General features: G+C 36.7%; 2 protein-coding genes across 5 annotated transcripts in view; both read left to right on the top strand.

The window, feature by feature from the left end:
• Window positions 1–3,878, top strand: part of zgc:153012 (uncharacterized protein LOC777626 homolog) — a 15,345-nt gene extending 11,467 nt beyond the window's left edge. For all 4 annotated transcript variants that reach the window (XM_058762613.1, XM_058762614.1, XM_058762611.1 and 1 more), the window contains exons 4-5: window positions 3,042–3,093; window positions 3,362–3,878. In XM_058762613.1, coding sequence (XP_058618596.1) covers window positions 3,042–3,093; window positions 3,362–3,502 — 193 coding nt within the window. In that variant the 3' untranslated portion in view covers window positions 3,503–3,878. The remainder of the gene's footprint in view (window positions 1–3,041; window positions 3,094–3,361) is intronic.
• A 1,124-nt stretch (window positions 3,879–5,002) lies between these two features.
• Window positions 5,003–9,332, top strand: ppp1r35 (protein phosphatase 1, regulatory subunit 35). Its single transcript, XM_058762625.1, has 6 exons — window positions 5,003–5,199; window positions 5,908–6,061; window positions 7,182–7,305; window positions 7,969–8,139; window positions 8,212–8,345; window positions 9,099–9,332. The coding sequence occupies exons 2-6, from the start codon at window positions 5,921–5,923 to the stop codon at window positions 9,270–9,272; spliced, it is 744 nt and encodes a 247-aa protein (XP_058618608.1). The 5' UTR covers window positions 5,003–5,199; window positions 5,908–5,920; the 3' UTR covers window positions 9,273–9,332.
• Window positions 9,333–11,088: the final 1,756 nt, after the last annotated feature.

Genomic DNA, 11,088 nt, shown 5'->3' with positions numbered 1-11,088 from the left:
TAATTTAATTTCAATTAACAAAAAAAAAACTTTTTTCAACAATTTTAGTTTTATTTTTTAAATACATTTTAAAAACTTATTACTGTCACCCTGATTTGTTTTTATATAACTATTTAAATATTACTATTTAAATGTAATTTATTTTATTCAGTTTTTGTGCTTTAAATTAAATTTATTTCAGTTATTTGCCAAGGCAATGTTTCAAATTTTCATCTGGGTTAAATTTTTCATCTAACATTTATATTTTATATAATTTTATTTCAATTAACAAAAAATAATCTAAATAGTTGTAGCCTTTGTTTTAGTTAACAATAATAGCGCTGAGTGCACTGCTTTGTTTTCAACTCCATTTTAGTTTAATTACTTGTATGTGGTGTGAAGTTAAGCATCACCCTGATTGAGATCTTTTTTTGCTCAGATAAATGCTGCTGTGATTACAAAAATGAATTATATATTTTAATAGTTGTATAGTTTAAAAAGATACCGCTCCTTTAAATAGCGTCAGTGTACTTAGTTGTTTTTGTTAGTAGCTTGTAGTGTATTTAACCGCTCATATAACTGCTCAGGATCAACAGCTGATGACTGTTCGTTCTGCGCCACTGTAAATCTCGCTCTTGTTCTGCTGATGTGTTTCGTTTTGGTGAATGAGTCAGATCCTGCCCGGATGTTTCTGAACAGGGTCGGAGGAAACAATTTCATGATGACTCTTCCTGACGGCGTGTGAAGTCATTTGATTGTGCTTCCCCTCCATGTGTGTTTGTGTGTCTGATCATCCAACATGTTTGTCAACGTGCGAAAGATGGTGTCCATTTTCGAAAGCAAAAAACAGCCTCGTCCTCTGTCACTCCCTCCGTGTGAACAAACACAAAAAGAGAACGAGAAAACAAGCCTGACCTCGGAGCCCCGCCCCTTTGCTGAGCCCCGCCCCCTCAACTGTGATTCATAGGCCACGCCCCCACACAGGAGAACGAGTGAGAGATGCCGGAGGAGTTCGACGGGTTCGCGATTCTTGGCCGACGGGGAAGATCGATTACTATCCGAGGGCCAATCGCTTGGCGGTTTCCATAGAAACCAAAGAGCCAATCAGCAGCAATCACTCACCTCGTATACCATCCAAAAACACAATTTCTAGTCTCAGAACGTCGTCCATCCCAAAACAAGAGCGAATGTGTTCATCCAAACCCAGCTGCGGCTCAAAGACGCTCTCATGCACAGAAACACATATAGCTCCACCTGCTGGTCAGATCTCAGAAAATAATCCCGGATCGTCCTGCACGTCTGGCTCGTCTTGTGTTAGCGATAAGAAACGTCAGAATCCCGTTTGGAGTTCATTGAGAGCAGAAAGGGGCGGGGCTAATACTCACACACGGAAGCCACGCCCCTCTGACTCCACCCTCCTTTCCCTCCTGCTGTTCTTCCACAGGTAACTGGGTTTGTTCGGTCTGTGCGTAATGCTGTGACTTGAGGTTTTCTTTGGGTGGTTTATGATGTATTTGTGGCTGTGGAGACTGAGAGTGTCGTGTGCTGCTGTTATGAGAACCATGTGCTGGGCAGCGCGTTCAGAACAATAGCATCAGTGTTACACACATACAGTCAGGACTGCGTGTGCTCCGCTGCTGTTTAAGTCAAATAGCCTGGTTTCTACAGCTTTGCAGAGTAGAGAAAGCACTGCAGCGTTTGTGCTTCAGACGTGAATGAGTTCTTAAATCATGTGTGTTGTTGAGAAGACTGAGCTGCTACTGTACATAAGTCATCTGATGCACCTTTTTACTTGCTAGACCTGAAAACAATTGGAAAAACCCACGGATGCACATTGAAGGAGGACCTGAGCCATTTCTAGAAACCTTCAAGAAACTGCCTAGAAGGTTTCTAGAAATGCCTAGCAACAGCTGAGAGACTGCTTGGAAACACCCTATAAACCACCTCTAAACAGCCTAGCAACCACCTAGAAACAACATAGTAACCAGCGTAGAAACAGCGTAAAACTGTTGAGAAACCATCTAGAAACAGCCCAAAAACTGACTAGTAACAGCTTAGAAACACCCTACAAACAACCTTTAAACAGCCTAGCAACCACCTATAAACAACATAGTAAGTGTTTGCAAACAACGTAGTATCTGCCTAGAAACATCCTAGAAACAGCATAGCAACCGTATAGTAACGGCTTGGAAGCTACCTGGAAACAGCATAGTAACCGCCTGGACATAGCCAAGAAACTGCTTGGAGACCATCTAGAAACAGCATAGCAACTGTCTAGAAGTAATTTAGAAACTACCTAGGAACAGCATTGCAACAATTTTGAAACACCCTAGCAACTACCAAGAAACTACCTAGTAGTAATCTAGAAACCTTCTAGAAACGCCATAAAACTGTTAAGAAACCACCTATAAAAATCCTTGTTACTGCCTAGCAACCACCTAGAAAAAGCATAGAAACAGCCCAAAAACTAACTAGTAACGGCTTGGAAGCTACCTGGAAACAGCATAGCAACCGCCTGGACATAGCCAAGAAACTGCTTGGAAACCATCTAGAAACAGCATAGCAACCGTCTAGAAATAATCTAGAAACTACCTAGAGCTAGCATAGTAAGCATAGTGCGAACTGAAAATACGGCAGATGGAAACACGTCAATTTTGTAAAAAACTCCCATATATCACAAAAAATGTTTTTACGTCACATGAGGAAGTTTATCAGGCAATGATAGGAATATTTGGCAAAACTGCAATGGAAAAGTTTGTTTGGTGTTTTGCTTTCACGTGGTGCACATATCATTCTTTAAGAAACATGCATACATTGGCGCTCTCAAGTATAAGAGGATTTTCTTGCCATTAACTGCGTTCCGGCTCCGACATGGCCATTCGCAAAAGGTTTTTTATCGACATTTATAAAATATCGCAAAAGTTTTGCGCGAATCTGAAATGGAAACCCGTCTACTGATTGTTTTGTGTTTGAATCGTTTGTGCTGAATCAGTGAATCGTCGGTTTATTTATTTGATTATCAAAATAATGAATGACATTTCTTCTCTTCAACTCTATTACAGCGGAACTAACAGCAGCATGATCGCCATCGACAACAAGATCGAGCAAGCCATGGTGAGAACATTCAGAATAATAATAATAATCACAGAAAATACAGATATCGTCTTTTTTGTGTGTATTGTAAAATATGTTAAGTAGCAAATGCGTTTGACGGCTTGAGTTCTAAAGTGTGTTTGAGTGTGACTGCTGTAATGTGTGTGTGTGTGTGTATTCATAATATAACGTGCAGCTTAAGCAGTAGACTGCTGCGCTCGCGACACCAGGGTCCCGGGTTCGAGTCCCCAGGAATGCGTGCTCTGATGAGATGTGTGTTTGTCTGCAGGACCTGGTGAAGTCTCACCTGATGCTGGCGGTTCGAGAGGAGGTGGAGGTGCTTAGAGAGCAGATCAAAGAGCTGTCGGAGAGAAACGCTCAGCTGGAGAGAGAAAACTACATCCTGCGGGCGCTCCGGGACAGAGACTGAGCCAAGTGCATCATGGGAGATGTAGTTCAGCGAGAAAAGGGACGGAACGGTTGAACGTGTGCTGTATTGAGCGATGAGTGCCTTAAAACGCAGTAACGACTAATCAAGAAATCATTTAATAATGTTGATTTTGATGACACCCTAAACAGTGCCTATATTTATTACTGTCAGTCTGTGTGTGTGTGTGTGTGTGTGTGTGTGTGTGTGTGTGTGTGTGTGTGTGAAAGCACAACTAGGTTAATAAGTCTCTTTATGTTGCCATGGTTACACCAGGACTGGTTGGGATTTAGTTGAGTTAACTCTCTCTCTGTTAGCTGAATAATGATTGATCTGTAGTGCATTACGACTGCTCTAATAAATAACTCTCACTACTCCAGCCGTGTGCTCCGTTCACTGCCAGATCATACACACATCCGCAAAACAAGACTGAGAGTGGGTTTGAATTAAGTTTGACTGTAAACCATGGAAGCCTGTTTTTGCTAAAAAAATATATATATAAAATCTTATCTCACGATTCAGACTTTTTTTCCTTGCAATTCTGACTTTATATCTCAATTGCGAGTTTAAAAAAAGTCAGAATGTTACGTCACTATAGCAATTTTGTAACAATTCTGAGAAGAAAAGTCAATATTGTGAGATAAAATGTAGCACCTTTTTTTTAAAATTCTGTTACAGAAACAAAATAACAGAATTCCCAGATATCTAGAATTCGAGAAACGTCTGAGAAAAAAAGCTATAAACTCTGAATTGCTGGGGAAACCCCCCTCAGAATTATGATTTTATGACTCACAATTCTGAGAGTTCTGCAAAAACAATAAAATGAATCAAAATTGTGAAATAGTCACAATTACCTTTTTTTTTTTTTTTTTATTCTGTGGCAGAAAAAAAAAGAAATGTAAACTTGGAATTCAGAGGGAAAAAAACTAAATTGCAAAATATAAATGAAGAATTGCTAGAAATCAAAGTAAAAAATGCTGAGTTTATATTTGATGTATATATATATATATATATATATATATATTTTTATATATATATATCTGGCAAACCTGAGTTTATAAAAAAAAGTCACAAGATACACTGATCTTTTTTAAACTCTGTGGTGGAAATGGGCTTATAATAATAAACAAACTGCCTGTTTCTTTTACTGTTACTGTAATATATTGTTAAATATAGATGTGGACCAATGTTTCCTAAATTTCATAAATGCGTATAATTATTGACTCTCACGGTTATTGTGTTTTCCTCCATAATTCACTTTGAGAGAAGTGTTCAAACACATTCCTCAGGTTTATCCTGTAATACTTTATATGCCCACAAACATCTCAGATAATACATTATTCAGTATTAACCGCACTTTTCTGCAGAACAGTTTGTTTCATCTGCGTTGTGTGTATATTTAAATAAATATGTGCATATCTTCGTGTTGAGTTATTTAAATATGTTTGTGTGGTATATAACACGCATATTTTGTCTGTATATTATCTTGCAAGTCTCCTGCGTGAAACATTGTCACTGCGCATGCGCACCAACGTCAGCTCCACCCGGAAGTGCGTCTGAGCGGCAGAGATGGAGGGAGTTTGAAATGGGTTTAATTTTTCTCAAATTTGATATTTTCTGGATTCATTCTCGTGTGTTTCGCCGGAAAACGCAATGATTTTATTTCGCGCAACAGCTGAAGTCATATTTTGAAGTTAAAGGTGAGTTAAAAGTATGTTTTAATGTGTAATAACGAGATTCTAATGATTTAAAGTCATTGAAAAACTGCATATTAAAGTTTATAAGCAATATATAGAGAAACCGTTGACCGTGTTTCGTGGTATCAGCTGTTTTCTCTGTGAATATGTGTTAAACTGTAATTTATTTCTGTGATTTTCAGCATCATTACTGCAGTCTTCAGTGTCACATGATCTTCAGAAATCATAATAATATGCTGATTTATTATCAGTGTTGTGCTGCTTCATATTTTTTGGGGAGCCTTGATCCTTTTTTCAAGATTCTTTGCTAAACAAAAAGATTAAAAGGACAGTGTTTATTCAAAATAGAAATTTTGTGTTTCAATAATACACTACTACTGTTTAAAAGTTTGGAAATTAGAAATGAATACTTTTATTGCGTAAGGATGTGTTAAATGAATAAAAAGTCATAATAAATCAGCATATTATTATGATTTCTGAAGATCATGTGACTCTGAAGACTGGTGTAATGATGCTGAAAATACAGCGCTGCGTCACAGATATAAATTCTATTTTAAAGTATATTAAAATAGGAAACCAGTAATTGCAATAATACTGTATTTTTGATCAAATAAATGCAGCCTTGACGAGCAGAAGAGACTCCTACGGATCCGTCTTCTGAGGGTCACTAATGCTATATGGTCCTCTTGATTACGTCTCTCTGTGTGTCAGGACTGGACCGGTGATGTCAGCGGAGCCTGATGTCCGTGTGGCTCCTGAACCCCTGCGGCTCGATCCGGTCCGCACCGCAGAACTGGTCTGCCCCGATCTGGACCTGTCCCTGACTCTGACCCCGGAGCGACCGGCAGACCGCCGCCATCGCCAGGTGCGGCCCTAACAAACCCGTCTCACTGCGGTTCGAGACCGGCTCCGGTGTCCACTGGATGATGCTGTGGGCTTCGAGGTCACCGCTGCTTTAGGAAAGTGTGCAGACTGGTATTTCGTGTATTAATTAGTGCTGTCAAGTGATTAATCGCTTCCATATGTGTGTACTGTGTATATTTGTTACATAAATACACACTCATATTTACATGTATATATTAGTGCTGTCAAACGATTAATCCAAATAAAAGTTAAATGTATTTATATATATAATATAAATTATATGAATATAAATATATACATGTAAATCTTAAAAAATATATACTGTATGTGTGTGTGTTTATTTATATATATAAACAAAAACCTTTATTGTGGATGCGATTAATCGCGATTAATCGTTTGGCAGCACTAAAATATATTTATATTCATATAATCGATATTATATATAAATGTATTTAATATATAAACAGATGCGAGTGCATTTATATATTCATAATAAATATACACAGTACACACACATATTATGTAAACAAACTTTTTTGCATGTGATTAATCACAATTAATCATTTAGTATTAATGCAAGACACTTCAGGCTAAACCAGTGTTTTGCTTCTATATCATGTCTTTTTTCAAACTAGCGGAAAGAAAGCATCCAAAATACATATTTAAATGTTTCTTTTATTGCACTTTATCTGTTTGCGTCTGTAGATTTCAATCTTTAAAGAGTTTTTGGTTTTTTTTCTCTTACAAACACTAAACTGTATGTTTGTTCATATTTCATTCACACTCGTTTATACAGCATTTGACTCCTAAAAACATGGTGAGAATGTGTTTGTTTTCTGTCTGTTGACAGTATTTATGGAGTGATAGAAAGAGAAAGCTTTAACTCTAATATGACGACAGAATCAAACACGAATTATGAATCTGGATTCAGATTTCTGTTCTGGAAATATGTGCATGTTATGATGTATTCCTGTAGATCAGAAGGTTGTGGGTTCGATTCCCAGGCAATGCATGAACTGATCGAATCTGGACTTGGAAAGCAATGCAAGTCAGTTTGGATAAAGCGTGTGTCAGATGCATGAATGTGTGTGTGTGTACCTGTGTGTGTGTGTGTGTTTCAGGTGCGTTTCAATGTGAGTCCGCAGCGCAGCGCTCGTTCAGAGCGGGATCCGGCCGTCATCACGCTGATCCCAGAACCCAGAAATCAACCCACGGCCCACAAACCTCGACACAAAGACAAGCTCGGTACAACAAACACAGCATGTGTGATATTCTGATCGGACATCAGGAGTCACGGAGCTTAAATAGTCTTAATTCATCTTTCCACAAATTAAGGCCTTACAAATGTCTTCAATCAGAGTCGTGACATTAAATGTTGCATTGTTTTGTTTTTCAATACAAATATTTAAACATCCTTGAAAACTTGACTTAAGTTGATTTTCTGAACCCATTGACGTATTTGTAATTGTTTTGATCATTAACTCGTTTCATTTTGATCAGTTTCTCATCTTGTGTCATTTTGCTTCTCAAGTAAAAGTATCTTAAGGATCTTTAGTCGTTTGCACTGGAAGCTAAAATACTGCATTTTTCTCGCAGTGTGTTTTTGTGTGTGTGTGAAATGAATGAAAAAAGTAATGAAGATCTGTTGGAAGTTGTATTGTCAAAGTTTCCTCAAATTATTCCTTAAAAATTTTACCTTCAAAAATATGCGAGAATATAGGAGTTATTTGTGTCATGAATAACTTCACAATGCAATAAACAGTCTTAATGTCCTAATAATGGAGATGAACTTAATAAGGTGTGTCTGTAAAGTCAGATGACTTCTGAAAATAAGATGTAATCTGGAGATGATTCACGTCTGCATGTCCTGTCATGAGTAACACGAGTCTGCATGTGTTTGTTATTCAGGTCATGGATCAGCGCTGGTGACGGAGGGGGCGGAGCTAAACACCACCCTGGCTCTGAGGGCGGAGCTTGAGGAAGTGGAGAGCCAGGTGTTTGATCCTGAGAAAGCTGTGAAAGAGAAACTGCTGAGTTCAAGCCTCACGAAGAACCACATCAGCAGCAAAGCAGCGGAGGGTGAGACGCCTCAGCAATCACTCACACGTCACTAATCACCAATAATCAATCGCTCTGCCTCGTTCTCCACAGGCCTGAACTTCCCTCGCTCGCAGCACCTGTACCGGGCCTTAGTCAGCGTCAGCCTATCACGCGATCAGCTCATCAGCCAGGCGCTGCAGGATAGGCCAGCGCTGGCCCCGCCCACTGCCACACTGACCAATAAGGTCAGAGCTGTGTTTGTGTCGCGTCAATAGCAGGAATCCCGTTTTAAAACGGTGTTTTACAGTTTTAATATGATGTTTCCTAACGCTGGAGTGTTTAATAAAGCAATAAGCCACAAAATGAATTTCAAATCTGAGCAAGATCTCTGATAAAACAGTGGCAAAAGATGCCGGTCTTTAATTACATTTAATAATAATCAGAATAATCAATTCTTCTAAGTGCTTCACACACACACACATATATATATATATATGCATTTTTATTATGTTTATATAATTTATTTTATATTTTTATTTATTCTCAGAATATATCTCTCTATATATATTATATTTATATAATAATCATAATAATAATTTTATTTATCTGTCTTTCTCTCTATATGTGTATTTTTAATATATATTTATTTAAATTTCTCTCTCTTTCTATACAGTAAAAACTAAATAAGAGAATGAAATACAACTAAAAGATCAAATGCATAAAACCAAAAAAATGTACTTGTCCTCTTGTTTTTATTCTTGTTTCCTCTTATTGTAAGTTATATATTGTTTATTTATCTATTTCTTTAATATCTTCCTCTCTCATTTTCTCCTTTCCTCTTATATAATCATATGTGCTGTTCTTTCAAGCTTATTTTATCAAGTGTAAACTGTATTCATTAAGTATTAAGCTAGTCTGTGATGTAGTGTAAGTAGCCCATGTTGAAGCAGGTTTGTTGTGCTCATGGTGTGTGTGTGTGTGTGTGTGTGTTATTCCAGTCTCAGCCACTAGAGGCTCCTGATCTGCTGCAGTTCTACAGTCCTGACAAGATGCTCAGAGAGACTCCGCTGTTGCCAGGCGACCGCATCCCTTTGCCCCGCCCACGGCCTGTGCCTAGACCCGCCCACACAACCTTTCACCTACATCATCGCCACAAACTCTGGGAGTCATGAACTCTGTGTGTGTGTGTGTGTGTGTGCGTGTGTGTGTGTGTGTGTGTGTGCGTGTGTGTGCGTGCGTGTGTGTGTAAGAGAGAATGTCTGCTGTGATTGTTCTGTGTGTGTGTGTGTGTGTGTGTGTGTGTGTGTGTGTGTGTGTGTGTGTAATTTTCTACGCTTTAATGTATATTAATGTATTGTGTTTTAGCTTAATGTGAATTAATATAACAGCAATAAATCTGGGATTATTTAAATATGATACTGGCACTGAGTGAATGGACAAACACACTCTCTCTGCACAGCAGCCTAGCGTTCACCGGGGTTAGTCATTAAAACAATCAATCCACAAATTAATTAGCGTGAGTCAACAAGCGCACAGCCATCATGAGCTGATTTCCTCGCTCGTCTGCATGAAACCTTTAAAAGTGTGAATCTTAGGGAAACTCTTAGAATTCACACCACAATCAAAAGAAAATAAATTATATTTTGCATGAAGACATGCTCGTTATAATGTTTTGCATTGTGACTATTTTCATAATTAAGCTCATGAACCCCCCAAAATTCAATTCTATACACTTATATACACGTATTACAAGGCATTAATTATGCACCTTATAATGCGTTATGAAAGTATTTAATGCATTAATTATGCCTCGTAATAATGCACCTTATAATGCATTGCAAAGAGCTCAAGAATAATTATAACAGTTATTATAATTCTTATCTTTACAGCTTTAGAAAATAAAATGACTTAACACAAATGTAATAATAAATCTGCAAATGTGCATTTTTACTTTGGTTACAATTGTCTATAAGAATATATTATGCATTAAAACATAGATAATTAATATTTTTAGAATGCATTATATATATATATATATATATATATATATATATATATATATATTAGAATGTGAATTGTTTTGTTAATTCTACATAAACTGAATATTACAGACACTAGTATAGTTTATACTTACTGTACTTCACATGCAAATTCACACAATTTAAATCAATTTTTTAAAGCATTAATGTAATTTTAAGATTCTCAGTCGTCGTGAATGTAAAATATTTAAATGCCATTAAGTGTTTCATTTCATACGTAATGCCATTTTATGCCGTAAACTTTAGTAGTATTACATACACTGCTGTAGTTTATACTTACTGTACTTTAAATGCAAATTTGCGTCACACTTTTAATATACTTACATGGCATTAATAAAGATGATGTTTTTATTTATTAGGAGGGGGTTCAATTTGCTCAATTGTCATAAAAACATCACAAAATATAAATGGCATGAAGTATATTTAATTTCATGCAACATACTCTATTTTTATCTTTTTGGTGACACTTCCGTTAGTTAATACATTAACAAGCAGCAATACGTTTGTTACAGTATTTATTAGTTAGTTTTGCATTAGCTCAGGTCCATTAAATACTAATAACAGATGCAACTTTTCATTTTAATGTGTTTGTATATGTTGAAATTAACATTTTACAAGAAGTATTTTTCCATTGGTAGTTCAGATTAACTAATTATGCATAAATTAAATTGGGTGCTACAAATAATAGAATAGTTTATATGTACTGTACATGTAAATGTACACAATTTAAATTATTTTTATGGTGTTAATATAATAACAATTTGATTTTTACTCATTAGGAGGGGTTTAAATGTTCTCAATGTTTTTAAATATTTAAATGGCATGAAGTAGGATTCATTTCATGCTAAATATACTGTATATTTTTGGGTAACACTCCCATGCGTTAAAGCAGCAGTACATTTGTCACAGTATTTATTAGTTAGTTTTGCATTAGCTCAGGTCCATTAAA

The sequence above is a fragment of the Onychostoma macrolepis genome, chromosome 23 (genome assembly GCF_012432095.1).
Source record: "Onychostoma macrolepis isolate SWU-2019 chromosome 23, ASM1243209v1, whole genome shotgun sequence".
Taxonomy (NCBI): domain Eukaryota; kingdom Metazoa; phylum Chordata; class Actinopteri; order Cypriniformes; family Cyprinidae; genus Onychostoma; species Onychostoma macrolepis.
The sequence above is the reverse complement of the archived record's forward strand: the minus strand, read 5'-3'. Positions and strand labels throughout refer to the sequence as shown.

Coding starts and splice junctions, on each gene's coding strand:
- ppp1r35 (XM_058762625.1), top strand. CDS start 5,921: ATGTCAGCGGAGCCTGATGTCCGTGTGGCTCCTGAACCCCTGCGGCTC. Junction 6,062..7,181: donor CAGACCGCCGCCATCGCCAG/GTGCGGCCCTAA, acceptor TGTGTGTTTCAG/GTGCGTTTCAATGTGAGTCC. Junction 8,346..9,098: donor CTGCCACACTGACCAATAAG/GTCAGAGCTGTG, acceptor GTGTTATTCCAG/TCTCAGCCACTAGAGGCTCC.